Source organism: Mobula birostris, chromosome 6, assembly GCF_030028105.1.
Source record: "Mobula birostris isolate sMobBir1 chromosome 6, sMobBir1.hap1, whole genome shotgun sequence".
NCBI lineage: Eukaryota > Metazoa > Chordata > Chondrichthyes > Myliobatiformes > Myliobatidae > Mobula > Mobula birostris.
In genome coordinates, this window is record NC_092375.1 from 110,009,121 (window position 1) to 110,026,782 (window position 17,662).

The window sequence follows — 17,662 nt, forward strand, 5'->3', positions numbered from 1 at the left end:
GCACCCATGTGATATCAAGAGGGTGATAGCAGCCAGCCGGTTGTATGTGTAGCGGATTAATGATTGACGAAACAAGTTAAACTCCCTCCCTTCCTGCCCACTGCACCTCCCCACACCCCACCCGGACAGGTTCTGCACTGAGCTGCAACCAAAACAGTGCTCGGAGGTCCCGCAGAGTTCACGGGCTCTTGCTCTGAAATTCCCAGCTCCGATGCTGCATCCTCCCAACGCAATTAGGACTCTTAGTTTTTATTGCTTCTGCGTAAACCCCAAAGCCCTGAGCGATCGTAAAAGGAGCAAAGTTTCCACTCGGCTGGGAATTTGTGTGGCCGTCCGCGACCAGGTAGCCAGATGTCCGCTCTCTTTCCCTGCACAGGGCACCTTGCTCATAAAACTCAGTGCCCGTGAACCAGAACAATCCTTTATGATTGCTAACAACCTTGTGTTTGTACAGGCCAATAAAAATTAACATCCCTAATTGCTTGTGCAGCTGACAGATGAGTGACCAGAGTCAGCCAGGTAGACCTGTGTGGGAACAGGAAAGAGAGATGGGGGCAGGGTGGACAGATAGGGAAGCGGGAGGGTGGTTAAGGTTAAACAGGAGGCAAAGCGAGGAAGGTTCTTGGCCATCACCTGCAATGGAGTCATAAACCACGATTTAAATTAGCTTTTTGCAGTACATTACAAACTTAACAGGGGACCAAAGAACATAGAACACAGAACAGTACTGAACAGGAACAGATCCTTTGGCCCACAATTTTGTGCCAATCTAATTAAATTATTAATCAAGTGGTCAACTAAATTAACCTCTTCCACATACACAATGTCCGTAACCTTTTATTTCCTCACATTCATGTGCCTATCTAAACATCTCTTAAAAGTCCCTGATGTTTCTGCCTCTACCACCATCCCAGGCCATGCATTCCAGACACCTACCACAAGTTTTGGTGCAAAAAACTTTCCTTTCACATGTCCTTTGAAATTACCTTCTCTCACTTCAAATGCGTGCCCTCTGGTATTAGATGTTTCAACCCTGGGAAAAAGATACCGTCTCTCTACTCTATAAGAAGCTAAAATCAGATGTATCAGTATTACAGTGGAGTAAAGGGACCTATGGAAGTATGAGAGAGGAGCTGGCCAAAGTTGATTGGAAGGGGACACTAGCAGGGATGACGGCAGAACTGCAATGACTGGAGTTTCTGGAAGCAATTTGTAAGGCAAACGATAGATATATCCCAAAGCAGAAGTATTCTAAGGGGAGGATGGGGTACCGTGGTTCTTTAGAAGCTCTTTAGAACAGAGATGAAGAGGAATTTCTTTAGTCAGAGAGTGGTGAATCTATGGAATTCATTGTCACAGGCATATGTGGAGGCCAAGTCATTGATTATATTCTAAGTAGAGGTTGATAGGTTCTTGATTAGTCAGGGCATCAAATGTTACAGAGAGAAAGCAAGAGGATAGGGTTGCATGGAATAATAAATCAGCCATGATGGAATGGTAGAGTAGACATGATGGGTTGAATAGCCTAATTCTGCTCCTATGTCTTACGATAAATATGCAGTAAATTAAATCAACTTAAATTAACACAAATTATACATAACTTGCGTGACATTTTGCAAGTTAAGGGAAGTATATTCCAAGGTAGTGTTTGGGTTTTCAGCACAGATCGAGAATCTGATTGCTTATGAGGGGCACAGGTATCGTAAAATACAAGAAGCTTTTCTCCACTGTGGTTGGGTGAGACGACAGCTAGAGGACATGAGTTAATGGGGAAAAATAAAATGTTTAAGGGGGATGTGAGGGAGAACCCTTCACTCAGAGTGCGGTGTTAGTGTGGAATGTGCTGCCAGCAGGAGTCATGGATGTGGATTTGATTTCAACTTCTTAGAGAAGTTTGGACAGGTACATAGATGGGAGGCTGTGGAGGACCATGGTCCAGATGCAGGTTGAAGGAACTATGCAGAGTTACAGATTGGCACAGACTAAATAGGTTAAAGGGTCTGTTTCTGTGCTGTGACTCCATGACCGTATGGCAGTGGGGAAGAATCTTTTGTGAATCTTGAGCCTTCAGGTTCCAGTACCTCTTGCCTGATGCAGCAAGGAGAAGCAACCACAGCCTGGATGGTGGGTTCCTGATGACAGCTGCTGCCATCCTGAGACCTTTTCTCTTCTAGATGCTTCCAGTTACAGATTTCTACAGGATGGAATCACATCCCTCGGCCTGAAATTGAAGTCAAATTCAATCCTATTGTCAGAGGAGCACCACAGCACAGGGACAGGCCTTTCAGCCCATCTAGTCCATGCCGGCCTGAATTTTCTGGCTAATGCCATCTACCTGCACCCAGAATATTGCCCTCCATACCTCTCCGATCCATGTACTTATCCAAATTTCTCTTAAAATTTGCAATTGAACCCACATCCACCAATTTTACTGGCAGATCTTTCCACACGTGCACTACCCACTGAATGAAGCTCCCTCTCAGATTCCCCGTAAATATTACACCTTCCACCTGAAAGCAATGTACTCCAGTTGTCTCACTTAACCTGAGGTATAAATGCCTGCGTGCATCCTATCTATACCCCCCATGATTCTGTTTACCTTTATAAGATCTCCCCTCATCCTCATGGACTCCAAGGAATGGTTGGAGGAAAGTATATAGAAACATGTCCAGAGGGTTGGAGGGTTACACATGTTGTTCTCTTATTCAAGAAAGGGAGTAGAGATAGCTCAGGAAATTATAGACCAGTGAGTCTTACTTCAGTGGTTGGTAAGTCAATGGGAAAGATCCTGAGAGGCAGGATTTATGAACATTTGAGGAGGCATAATATGATTAGGAATAGTCAGCATGGCTTTGTCAAAGGCAGTTCATGCCTTATGAGCCTGATTGAAGTTTCTGAGGATGTGACTGAACATATTGATGAAGGTAGAGCCATAGATGTAATGTATATGGATTTCAGCAAGGCATTTGATAAGGTGCCCCATGCAAGGCTTATTGAGAAAGTAAGGAGGCATGGGATCCAAGGGGACATTGCTTTGTGTATCCAGAACTGGCTTGCCCACAGAAGGTTGTAGACGGCTCATGGAGTCTGGTGACCAATGGTGTGCCTCAGGTATCTGTTCTGGGACTCTTTGTGACTTTTATAAATGATCTGGATGAGGAAATGGAGGGATGGGTTAGTAAATTTGCTGATGACACAAAGGTTGGGGGTGTTGTGGATAGTGTGGAGGGCTGTCAGAGGTTACAATGGGACATTGATAGGATGCCAAACTGGGCTGAGAAGTGGCAGATGGAGTTCAACCCAGTTAAGTGTGAGGTGGGTCATTTTGGTAGGTCAAATATGATGGCAGGGTATAGCATTAATGGCAAGACTCTTTGCACTGCGGAGGATCAGAGGGATCTTGTGGTCTGAGTCCATAGGACTCTCAAACTGCTACGAAAGTTGACTCTGTGGTTAAGAAGGCATACGGTGCATTGGCCTTCATCAATTGTGGGATTGAGTTTAGGAGCTGAGAGGTAATGTTGTAGCTATATAGGACCCTGGTCAGACCCCACTTGGAGTACTGTGCTCAATTCTGGTTGCCTCACTAGGGTGTCACAGACACAGATATTAGTGACATAGGTTGGCATACAGACACAGGTATTAGTGATGTGTTGTGGCACACTGAAACAGATATTAGTGACATCAGGTGTGACACTCACATAGATATTAGTAATGTAGTGTGGGCACAAACACAGATATTAGTGACATAGGGTGGCACTGACACAGATATTAGTGACGTAGGCTGGGACACAGGCACAGGTAATAATACCACAGGGTGTCACACAGACACAGATATTAATGACGTAGGGTGGCACAAACACAGATATTTTTGACATAGGGTGGCACTGACACAGATATTAGTGACAAAAGGTGGCGCAGACACAGATATTAGCGACCTAAGGTGGTACTGACACAGATATTAGTGACGTAGGCTAGGACACAGACACAAGTATTAATGACATAGAGTGTCACACAGACACAGATATTAGTGACATAGGATGGCACTGACACAGATATTAGTGATGTAGGTTGGGACAGTCATCGATATTAGTGACGTAGGGTGGCACTGACACAGATATTAGTGACGTAGGCTGGGACACAGACAGAGGTATTAATACCACAGGGTGTCACACAGACACAGATATTAGTGACGTAGGGTGGCACAAATACAGATATTTTTGACATAGGGTTGCACAGAAACACAGGTATTAGTGACATAGGGTGGGACACTGACACAGTTATTACTGACATGGGATGGGACACAGACACAGATATTAGTGACATAGAGTGGGACACAGACACAGATATTAGTGACGTAGCGTGGGACAGTGACACAGATATTAGTGACGTAGTGTGGGACACTGACACAGATATTAGTGACGTAGTGTGGGACACTGACACAGATATTAGTGACGTAGGGTGGCACTGACACAATATTACTGACAAAGTGTGGCACACAGACACAGATATTAGTGACATGGGGTGGCACTGACACAGGTATTTGTGACATAGGATGAGACACATACACAGAGTGTAGTGATGTAGGGTGGCACCCAGACACAGATATTAGTGACATAGGGTGGCACTGACACAGATATTGGTGACATAGGGTGGGACACTGACAGGTATTAATGCATTGAGTGGCACTGACAAAGATATTAGCAACAAAGTATGGCACACGGACGCAGATATTAGTGACATAGGGTGGCACAGACACAGTTATTAGTGACATAGTGTGGGACACAGACACAGGTACTAGTGACATAGGGTGTGAGACAGAAACAGATATTAGTGACATGAGGTGACACTGACACAGATATTAGTGACATAGGGTGGGACACAGACACAGATTGTAGTGACGTCGGGTGGCATACAGACACAGGTATTAGTGATGTATTGTGGCACACTGAAACAGATATTAGTGACATAGGGTGTGACACTCACACAGATATCACTGATGTAGGGTGGGCACAAACACAGATATTAGTGACATACGGTGCGACAGTCTCAGATATTAGTGGCATAAGGTGGCACTGACACAGATATTAGTGACATAGGTTGGCATACAGACACAGATATTACTGACATAGGGTGTGACACTGACACAGATATTAATGACCTGGGGTGGGACACTAACACAGATATTAGCGACCTGAGGTGGGACACAGACACAGATATTAGTGACATAGGGTGGTACTCACACAGATATTAGTGACATTGGGTGTGACACTGACACAGATATTAGTGGCATAGTGTGTCACGCAGATAGAGATATTAGTGACGTAGTGTTTGACACTGACACAGATATAAGTGACGTATGATGGGGCAGAAACACAGATAATAGTGATGTATGATGGACAGAGACACAGATATTAGTGACATAGGCTGGGACACTGACACAGATATTAGTGACGTAGGGTGGAACACTGACACAGATATTAGTGACATAGTGTGGCACTGACACAGATATTAGTGACATAGGGTGGCACTGTCACAGATATTAGGGACATAGGGAGGGACTAAGGCACAGATATTTGTGACATAGGCTGGAACTGACACAGACATTAGTGACATAGGTTGGCACAGAGACACAGATATTAGTGACATAGGTTGGGACACTGACACAGGTCTTAATGCATTAATTGGCACTGACAAAGATATTAGTAACAAAGGGTGGCACACAGACACAGATATTAGTGACATAGGGTGGCACTGACACAGATATTAGTGACATAGCGTGACACAGACACAGATATTAGTTACATATTGTGGGACACAGACACAGATTGTAGTGATGTAGGGTGGCACACACACAAATTTAGTGACCTAGGGTGACACTGACACAATATTAGTGACAAGGCTGGCACACAGACACAGATATTAGTGACATAGGGTGGCACTGACACAGATATCAGTGACATAGCGTGGGACACAGACACAGATTTTAGTGACATAGTGTGGGACACAGACACAGATATTAGTGACATAGGGTGGGACACTGACACAGGTTTTAATGCATTTAGTGGCACTGACAAAGATATTAGCAACAAAGTGTGGCACACGGACACAGATATTAGTGACATTGGGTGGCACTGACACAGATATTAGTGACATAGGGTGGGACAGAGACACACATTGTAGTGATGTAGGATGGCACCCAGACACAGATATTAGTGACATAGGGTGGGACAGAGACACACATTGTAGTGACGTAGGATGGCACCCAGACACAGATATTAGTGACATAGGTTAGGACACTGACACAAGTATTAATGCATTGAGTGGCACTGACAAAGATATTAGCAACAAAGGGTGGCACACAGACACAGATATTGGTGACGTAGGGTGGTACTGAAACAGATATTAGTGATGTAGTGTGAGACACTGACACAGATATTAGTAACATAGGGTGTGATACTGACACAAATATTAGTGACTTAGTGTGTCACGCAGACACAGATATTAGTGACGTAGGGTGGGGTGCAAACACAGATAATAGTGATGTATGGTGGGACACTGACACAGATATTAGTAACGTAGGGTGTGACACTGACACAGATATTAGTGGCGTAGTGTGTGACATTGACACAGATATTAGTGACATAGCGTGACACAGACACAGATATTAGTTACATATTGTGGGACACAGACACAGACTGTAGTGATGTAGGGTGGCACACACACAATATTAGTGACATAGGGTGACACTGACACAATATTACTGACAAGGCTGGCACAGAGACACAGGTATTAGTGACGTGGGGTAGCACTGACACAGATATCAGTGACATAGGTTGGGACGCAGACACAGACATTAGTGACGTAGCCTGGGACACAGACACAGATATTAATGACGAAGTGTGGGACACTGACACAGGTATTAGTGACATAGAGTAGAACTCTGACACAGATATTAGTAACATAGGGTGGCACTGTCACAGATAGTAGTGACGTAGGTTGGGACACAGACACAGGTATTAGTGACATAGGGTGGGACACAGACACAGATATTAGTGACATAGGGTGGGACACAGACACAGATATTAGTGACATAGGGTGTCACAGACACAGATATTAGTGACATAGGTTGGCATACAGACACAGGTATTAGTGATGCATTGTGGCTCGTTGAAACAGATATTAGTGACGTCAGGTGTGACACTCACATAGATATTAGTGACATAGGGTGGAACTGACACGGATATTAGTGGCGTAGTGTGTGACATTGACACAGATAGTAGTGACATAGTGTGACACGGACACAGATATTAGTTACATATTGTGCGACACAGACACAGATTGTAGTGATGTAGGGTGGCACACAGACAATATTAGTGACATAGGGTTACAGAGACACAATATTAGTGACAAGGCTGGTACACAGACACAGGTATTAGTGACGTGGGGTAGCACTGACATAGATATCAGTGACATAGGGTGGGACACAGACACAGACATTAGTGACATAGGCTGGGACACAGACACAGATATTAGTGACATAGGGTGTGACACAGAAACACATATTAGTGACATAGGGTGGAACTGACACAGATATTAATGACATAGGCTGGGACACAGACACAGATATTAGTGACATAGGGTGTGATACAGAAACAGATATTAGTGACATAGGGTGGAACACAGACACAGATATTAGTGACATAGGGTGGAACTGACACAGATATTAGTGACATAATGTGGGACACAGACACAGATATTAGTGACATAGGGTGGAACTGACACAGATATTAGTGACATAATGTGGGACACAGACACAGATATTAGTGACATAGGGTGTGATACAGAAACAGATATTAGTGACATAGGGTGGAACACTGACACTGATATTAGTGACGTAGGGTGGCACTGACACTGATATTAGTGACGTAGGGTGGGACACAGGCACGAGTATTAGTAACATAAGATGGGACACTGACATAGATATTAGTGACATAGGGTGTCACAGTCACAGATATTAGTGACAGAGGTTGGCATACAGACACAGATATTAGTGATGTATTGTGGCACACTGAAACAGATATTAGTGACGTTGGGTGTGACACTCACACAGATATTAGTGATGTAGGGTGGGCAGAAACACAGATATTAGTGACATAAGGTGCGACAGTCTCAGATATTTGTGACATAGGGTAGCACTGACACAGATATTAGTGACGTCGGTTGGGACACTGACACAGATATTCGTGAAATATTCTGGAACAGGCACAGGTATTGGTGACGTAGGGTGGGACACTGACACAGATATTAGTGACGTAGGGTGCCACACTGACACAGATATAATTGTAGCTGGGACATTATATTGCAGTTATTCAAGTCATTGTTGAGGCCATACTTTGAGTACAGTGTTTTGGTCACCCTGCATTGGAAGAGATGATGGAGCTGAATAGAATTACAAGGGTGTTGAAAGATCTTGATGACCTGTGTTATTGGAAATGTTGGCCACACTAGGTCTTTATTCTTTGAAGTAAAGACCTAGCCTTAGATCTGTATAAAACTGTAAAATTTTGAGGCAAAGAACATGTGGATTATTGCTGTCTTTTCTGCATATTTTGAGAGTCACATACTATGGGTCAAGAATTTGAAGAGAGAGTGGAGAGATTTAAATGTGATTTGAGGGGCCATTTTTGGTGCAGAGAATGGTGAGTGTATGGAAATAGCTGCCAAAAGAAGTTGTTGAGGCAGATTCAATATTATCTATTAAAAAGCACTTGGATATGCACACAATACTCCAAGTTTGGTCTAACCAGGGTGTTAACAGAATCTCACAGTTATTGAACTCAATTCCTGATTAATAAAGGCCAACACTCTGTATGCCTTCCCAACCACCCTATCAACTTGTACAACCACTTTGAGGGGTCTCTGGATGTGAACCCCTAACAAAGGGAGCCCTTCTATCTGAGAAAGGACAGATGGTGGGGAAGGGTTTGTGGGGTTTGACCTGGAACCAGATCAATGTACATAATGCTGGCGATTCGGATTCTGAAATGGGAGCTCTGAAAGATTCTGGACAGGCAAATGAAGCACCACTGTTATCTGCTCACCTGTTATATCAGTAACCTGGGATATATTGAGGGCGTATTGTTTCCACAGGATATCATCCTACCCTTCTACCCCAGCCCCCTCTACCCTTCCACCAACAAAACACACAATGAAGTGAACTTCATCAGTGCACTCACAGAAATATGATACAGGTTCTTTGAAGAGGTTTGCACAGGGATGATTACACAAGGCCGACGAAGGTCACCCAAGCCTTACCTCTATTTAACTCTCCTTTCCTTTGTGTTCAGTCACTGCCACTCCTGTCTGCTCTCTCAACAGAGGTAGGCATACCATATATTTGCAAGATGTACCAACAACAATCACCCACCATTTCTGTTCTTTCTGACCTATATCGAACATTGACATCAATCCTTGTTTTCAAATGCATCCACTTCTTTTCAGTGAAGCATCTTCCAGCCCCACAAGATTTCTCTGCTCCTTTCTTTCCAGCCTCTTGTACATCATCCATTTTTTATCACTCCATTACTGGCTGCTGTGCGTTTGACTGCCAGGATCCTAAGCTCTGGAACTCCCTCCTGGACCCTCTTCACCATCCTTCAGGCACTATTCCGACTCAGGCTTTGATTATCTATCTATACTTTCCATCACTCTATTCATGGTGGTGAGAAAATTCACTTATTTTTCCTTGAAACAGTTTGGTACAACTTCATAAGGTATTGTTTCGGCCACTCTTGGTGCAATGTGTGCAGTTGTGTTTGCCAGACTACAGGAAGGATATGACCGCAATGGAGAGGGTGCAGGAGGTTCTCCAGGATGTTGCCATGGATGGAGCTTTTGAGTAAAAAGAGGGAATAGTTAGAACATAGAACATTACAGCACAGTACAGGCCCTTCGAACCATAATGTTGTGCCAACTTTTTAAGTTCAAGTTCAAGTTTATCATCATTCAACTGTATACATGCATACCAGCAAATGAAACATTGTTCCTCTGAACCACGTTGCACAGCACAGTACATATAACTCACATAAGGTAATATTACCACAAATATATTAACAAATAATGAAATATATTCCAGAAGATTGACCTTTAGCATGAGGTGCATTTACTGCACAAGTTAAAGAGTTAACAGTATAACAGTACTGGGGCTTCGTACGTGGTGATACTTGGGTGGTGGCAGGGAGTTCAGAGGTTTCACGGTCTGGGGGAAGGAGCCGTTTCCCATCCTAACAGTCCTTGTCCTAACGCAATGGCATCTCCTACTGGATGGTAGAAAGTCAAAGAGATTGTGGGATGGGTAGGAAGGTCATTGACAATGCTGTGTATGCAGCACATCTGATAATTATCTTAGGTGGGTAGAAGAGAGACTCTGATGATCCTCTCAGGAGTCCTCACAATTCTTTGTAGGCTCTTGCGGACAGATGCCTTACAATTCCTGTACAAGATGGTGATGCAGCTGGTCAGGGCACTCTCAATGATGCTCCTGTAAAAATTGGTTAGAATGGTGGGGTGGGGGGGGCACGGGTGGAAAGGAGGCCTATCTGCCTCAACCTCCTCGGGGCGTGAAGACGCTGCTGTTCTCTGTTAGTTAAAGAAGTGATGTTGAGGGACCAGATGAAATTGTCCATAATGTGTGCTCCCAGAGACTTGGTGTTCCTGACTCTGTCCATGGAGGAGCCGTGTATGTACAGTGAGGAGTGGTCAGCCTGGACCTTCCTAAAGGCCATATTCACCCCTTTAGTCCTGTCCATCTTGAGACTCAAGTAATTGTGTCACACCATTCCACAAGTCACTCTACCTCCTCTCTGTATGCTGTCTTGTCATTGTCGTTGATGAGGCCAGCCTCTGTCGTTTCATCAGTGAGCTTGATGATTCGATTTGAGCTGGATCTGGTAGTACAGCCAAGCGTCAGCAGCCGGCTAAACACAGACCCTAGAGGGCGCTGGTGCTCAGCGTGATGGGGCTAGAGATGTTGCTGCCAACACTGACTGACTGTGTGGTCTCTCTGTCAGAAAGTCCAAGATCCAGTTACAGAGAGGGGTGCTGAGACCTAATGAGGGTTTACCCACCAGCTTCTGAGGGTTAATCGTATTAAACTCTGAGCTGAAGTTGATAAACAGCATTCTGGTATATGAGGCACCATTTTCCAGGTGGGACAGGACGGAGTGGAGGGCAGAGGCTGTGGAATCATCAGTGGGCCAATTTGAGGGACAAGCAAACGGGAAAGAGTTCCTCCAGCATGTTGTGTGTTTTGCTCTGAATTTCCAGCATCTGCAGAATCTCCTGTAGTTATGATTTTATAAACGCCTGTGAGTTTACCCCTTATTCTCGCATGTTCCAAGAATAAAGGACTTCAAGGGCCTTCCACCACCTTCACAAGAGCAACTTGAAATGGGCAATGCAAGGATTTTATGATTCGATATTCATGCTGTCAGGTTGGAGGCTACCCAGACGGATTATAAGGTGTTGCTTCTCCAGCCTGAGGGTGGCCTCATGTTGGCACAAGAGGAGGCCATGGATTGGCACATCGGAATGGGAATGGGGACGGGAATGTGAATTAAAATCTTTGGCCATCGTGAAGTCCCACTTGTGGTGGATGATGCTCAACAAAGCAGTCCGCTGGTTGGTTAACTGAATGCAACATGGTGCGAACCGAAGTCAGAATCAGCTTTAATCTTACTGACATATCTCAAGAAGTTTGTTGTTTTGCAGCAGAATTACAGTGCCATACATGAAAAAAACTATAAAATCACAAGAAGAAATATATACATGTTGAGTACACTTTACCTGAAATTCCAAAATCCAAAATTTTTTTGAGTGCTGACATGATGTCACATATCAACGAAGGTTCCCAGGCGATACACAGGTCACTGCGCGCCACAGTCAATTCTGAGACGTGACCTCACATATGAAATGAACAGAAATTAATGAAAAATATTGTATCAAGCGGAAAAAGATCTCAATCGTGTATTGAAAGAGTGGATTTGTCAGTGTCTGAGTGAACGTATGCTGCTTAGCAGCATGCTAATCACAAAACAAGCAAAGATCTATCATGATGAACTGAAAATTGAAAGCAATTGTGAATATTCAGCAGACTGGATCCAGAAATTTAAGGAAAGGCACGGCATTAAATTGTTAAAGATTTGTGGTGATAAAGCACCTGCTAATCATGATCCAGCAGAGAAATTCATTGATGAATTTGCCAAGAGCATTGCTGATGAAAATCTAACACATTGAACGGCTGTATCAGTCCATTTGTGTGATAAACATGTGGAAGACAAAGACGGCTTACTGGTAAATTCAGAGTCGGAAATGATGGCGATCCCAAGGTATATCATTGTATGTTCCAAAATCGGAAAAAATCCAAGATCTAAAATACTTCCAGCCCCAGGCATTTCAGATGAGGGGTACTGAACCTGTATTAAAAATTTTAATTAAATAAGTAGTGCAAAAGAGAACAAAGGTAACAAGATAATGTTCATGGGTTTATCGTCCATTCAGAAATCCAATGGCAGAGGGGAAGAAACTGTGCTAAAATGTTGAGTGTGTGTCTTCAGGCTCCTGTAGCTCCTCCCTGATGGGAGTAAGGAGAAGAGAGCACATCCTGGGTGAAGAGGGTACTTAATAATGGATGTGCCTTTTTTGAGGCATGGTCTTTTGAAGATGTCCTCGATGCTGAGGAGGCCAGTGCCCATGATGGAGCTGGCTAAGTTCACAACTTTCTGTAGCTTTTTGCAATCCTGTGCAGTGGCCCCTTCATTTGAGACAGTATACAGCCAGATAGAATGACATCTGTATATATCTCATATCATGTAGAGTTATATCTCTATTTGCTAGAGATTTTGGTGGCAAAATATCCTCCATCTTCTAATGAAATATTGTGTGTATGTTTTAGTGTTATTTAAATCTACCACAGAGGAATACACACCAATGCATGTTTATACAGTGCTTGTTGGCGTGTCTCTGAAGCATTAGTGAGCCAAACTTGGGGGTACATAAGCTACCTGACTGGTTTGTAACCCTCAGAGACTTGTACCAAAGGTTGCTCACCACCTGAGGCCACTGTCAAAGGCTTCATGCTCCTCTGCCTGCTCACCTCGCAGTGGAAACAGCCCACTGTCAACAGGAACAGATCTGATCCTTATCCGCCCCCAGATGAATGACCTGTCGCTGAGTCACTCCAGCGGTGGAAGCTCTGTTCTGCAAGTTAAAATTTAATCTTCGGCCTGGTGGCTCTAGCTGAGGCCTTTCCCTCACGATGACTCGAGAACTCAGCATCTCCCCAGTGGGGGTGTTGTGGGGAGACAGTGGCAGCTGCTGACGGGAAAAGCAGGAGATATGTGACCTAAAGGTTTTCGAAGCTCATTGTCGAAGTATCTATGTGTCACCATATACAACCCTGAGATTCATTTCACAAACAAGAGAAAATCTGCAGATGCTGGAAATCCAAGCAACACACACACAGTGCTGGAGGGAATCAGCAGGCCAGGCTGGTGTGTGTACCTGAGAGTCATTTTCTTGCGGGCATTTACAGTAAATACGAAGAAGCACAATAGAATCAATGATTGACTCCACACAACAAGACGGACAAACACAATGTGCAAAAGGCATTGAAAACAAACTGAGCAACGCAGAAAGAAAATAATAGTCAAAATAATAATAATAAATAAATCAGCGATAAATATCGAGACTATGAAATGAAGGGTCCTTGAACGTGAATCTATAGGGTACAGGAACAGTTCAGTATTGGGGTGAGTGAAGTTATCCCCTCTGGTTCAAGAGCCTGATGGTTGAGGGGTAATAATTGTTCCTGAACCTGGTGGTGTTGGTCTTGAGACTCACGTACTTTCTTCCTGATGACAGCAGCGAGAGACAGCATGGCCTGAGTGGTGGTGGTCCTTGACAATGGATGCCGCTTTCTTGCAACAACACTCCTTGTAGATGAGCACAGTGGTAGTGAGGGTTATACCCATGATGGACTGGGCTGTATCCACAATGAGGAAAAAACAGAAAGTAGTGAAGCTTTGGAGGTGAGAGGAGAAATGAACTGACAGAACCAAAGTCAATAAAGCCAACAAACAAGAAAGAAAGGATCTCAGAAAACGAGTAAATAACACACAGAATATTAAACAGCAAACCACCGAGTCCATGAAACAGTTCGGGGATGTTCAGTGTAGTTCAGTTCAGTTCAGTTTTGCACTGTGTCATTCATTGATTACAGGTCGCAGAGCCAGTCCGTGTTAAAGCAATAAATAAAAGGTGTGACCAGAAACCAGAAACACATATAACAAGAACTGCAGAGTCCTCTAAAAATGAGTTCAATCCAATCCACAAACAGCGCCAATCAAACCTTGCCTGAGGCCCAAGACTCCTGCACTTCCCTCTGGCAGCAGTGAGTGAGAGGGAGAGGGAGACCAGTCAAGCGCAGGTTGATGGCACCAGGCACCCACTCGTTTCCCCTCTCTTCCTCGTTAATTTCAATATTACTCGATGCTTTGATAGGCAAGCAATAGAGCCAACCATGGGTTCGCACTCCACCATTAGGCTGCATGCTCCATTCTCAACCACCCTGAATTCCATTGGAGACCTCAAAAGCATCAGATCACCAGGTTGGCCCAGAAACACTTCATTAAAATTACAGATTCTACCTGCACACAGATTAATAGCAGAGGTATATTTAAAATAAGAAGAAGAGGAAGCTGTTTCATGATCTGTCTGCAGGACATCATCGTTAATCTTGTTGGCTGCTGGCGCCATCTTGCATTGATTGGATACAGTATTAAACAAAAAAAGTGACTTGCCCTTTTGATTTCAGGGACATCAGCAGAGCGGGGATTGGTGGCAGGTTTTCCTGGCTTCCACTTGCGGCCAGAAGGTGAAGACATTCATCAGCCACAAGAACTGAGCAGCGTACTTCAGCTCCCTAGTGGTGTTCGCACGTTTTTGAAACACCTGTGCCCAAAATTCTTTCCCTTCCACAACCTTTGTCCAGTCTCAGAACCAACACAGGAACGTACAGATGTTGAGGAAAACAAGGGCTTGCTCCCGGTTCCCATTCTCCAGGCAAGTTAAGGGGAAAAAAAAAGGTTTTCCAAGGCCTCCAAGACTGTGCTGAGATTCCAAGTGTTCCAGATTGACTCTGCTGAGACTAAAACACAACAAGGAAAAAAAGCCCATGAGTCTTTTGTCTTTTTCATTACCTTTGCACATAGTTTGACATTAACTACAGAGGAATGTTTTGGAGATGGGGCTGTTCAGACAGGTGGGTTTGGATGAAGGATGCAAGATTTAGAGTTGGAGATGTAAAGGGCATTTGGATTTCCTGACCTTTTGGATTCTCTTGGAACCTACAGAGTAAAAAAAATCTCTGACACAGCAGGGGATGGGGTAGACACAAAAAATAAGAATTTTCCCTGCTTTGGTAAGTTATAATAAAAATTGAGAGTTGGGAAAGAAGAAAAGGGTATTGTAAAACTTGAGAGATATTGTCCAACTGGGTTAAGAATTACTTGCTATTAAACTGGTTGCAAGAAGGGTGTAGGCACCTGTGATCATGAGTTTTGGGGATGAACGTGAGAACCAGGAAACATCCAGGCAGCATGGTAGTGTAGTAGTTAGTGTAACGCTGTTACAGCACCGATAACCTGGGTTTGATTTTCGTCACTATCTGTGTGGAGTTTGTATGTTCTCCCTGTGACCTCATGGGTTTCCTCCGGGCGCTCCGGTTTCCTCCCACAGTCCAAAGGCGCACTAACTAGTAAGTTAATTGTTCACATGAGTGTGGGCTCATTGGGATATCATGCTGCATCTCTGAATAAAAAATAAAAATTAACAGTGTCATTTATCATGGGCAAAAATTCCAGGAGGTGGGAATCTGATGAGTTGAACAGAGAAGATAGAAAATGGCAAGTGGAATCCCATCTGGAGAAATATGAGATAATGCACTTGTGGAGGGGAAATGGGAACTGGGCAGGGAAATTTGGAGTATCGTGTACAGTTCTGGTCACCTGCCTACAGGAAAGAAACCATTTAGATTGAAAGAGTACAGAGAAAATTTACAAGGATGTTAAGGACTTGAGGGCCTGAGTTATAGGGAAAATCTTCTCCGACAGGAAAAATTAGTGAGGTTATATTCATGGATTCAATGTCCATTCAACAATCTGACGGCAGAGGGGAAGAAGCTGTTTCTGAAATGTTGAGTGTGTGTCCTCAGGCTCCCATACCTCCTCCTTGATGCTAGGACTGAGAAGGGGGCATGTCCTGGGTGATGGGAGTCCTTAATGAAGGATGCCAACTTTTCGATGCATTACCTATTGAATGCTGGGGAGGCTAGTGCCCATGGTGGAGATGGCTGAGATTACAACCCTCTGCAGCTTTTTGTAGTCCTGTACAGTAGCCCCTCCATACTAGACAGTGACATAACCAGTTGGAATGCTCATCACAGCACATCCGTAGATATTGGCCAGTGTCTTTGGTGACATACCAAATCTCCCCAAACCCCTAATGAAATTGAACTCTGATTGAAAAACTCCTATGGCTAATTTTCAATGGAATAGCACAAGCTGCAACCGGACTGCAACAAATGTCAGAAATCATAAGGCATTAGGCATTCTGAAAGCGGGTGAGAGGGGAGTTGAGCAATTTTTCTAGTCAGCAAGAGAATGAAAGAGAGAAGCTCTTTGGTCCATCCCATCAATGTTTAACTATTATAACTGAGGTTTGGAATTCAGCAAGTACAGGTGTCAGCAGAAAACTTCATGGTGTTTAAAAGGCATCTGAATGAGGACGAGAAGAACCCTAATAGTTATAGGGTCAGAGTTGTATAGCATGGGAGCAGACATTTCAGCCCTGCTTGTCCGTGCTTAATAAGATGTCTATCTACAATCATTCCATTTTCCTGCATTTGGCCCATGTCCCTCTGTTCCATCCTGTTCTAAATCTTTTTTTAAGCACTGTGATTGTATTTGCCTCCCGCACCTCCTCTGTCACTTTCTCCCATTTACCCACCACCTTCTGTAGTGATCTGAGCTGGGACCTCTGCTGTTTGTGATGTATAAGAACGACCTGGACAAAAGTGTAGGTGGGTATGTTAACACAAGGAATTCTGCAGATGCTGGAAATTCAAGAAACACGCATCAAAGTTGCTGGTGAACGCAGCAGGCCAGGCAGCATCTCCAGGAAGAGGTACAGTCAAAGAGGTACAGGGTATGTTAGTAAGTTTACAGATGATATTGAAGATCGGTGGTGTCATGGACTGCATAGAAGACTGGTAAAGAGTACAGCAGGTTGATAGATCAGTTGCAGATATGGATGATTATTGAGAGAGGTAATAGATGAGATTTCTGGGGCATTGACCAATATCCTTGTGTCCTCTCAAGCCATAGGCAATGTCCTGGAGGACTGGGGAGTAGCTAATGTTGATCCGTTATTCAAGAAGGAAGCCAGGGATAATCATGGAAACTATAGACTGATGAGTCTCATATAAGAACATAAGAAATAAGAGCAGGAGTAGGCCATCTGGCTCTTCGACTCTGCTCCGCTATTCAATAAGGTCATGGCTGATCTGACCATGCACTCATCTCCAGCTATCTGACTTTTCCCC

At 44.0% G+C, this 17,662-nt stretch overlaps 1 protein-coding gene across 1 annotated transcript in view; it reads left to right on the top strand.

The window, feature by feature from the left end:
- The window catches only part of slc23a3 (solute carrier family 23 member 3), an 87,940-nt gene extending 72,003 nt beyond the window's left edge, over window positions 1–15,937 (top strand). The window contains exon 12 of the mRNA XM_072262374.1: window positions 14,876–15,937. Within this exon, the coding sequence (XP_072118475.1) occupies window positions 14,876–15,132 (257 nt within the window). The 3' untranslated portion in view covers window positions 15,133–15,937. The remainder of the gene's footprint in view (window positions 1–14,875) is intronic.
- The last annotated feature ends 1,725 nt before the right edge of the window (window positions 15,938–17,662 follow it).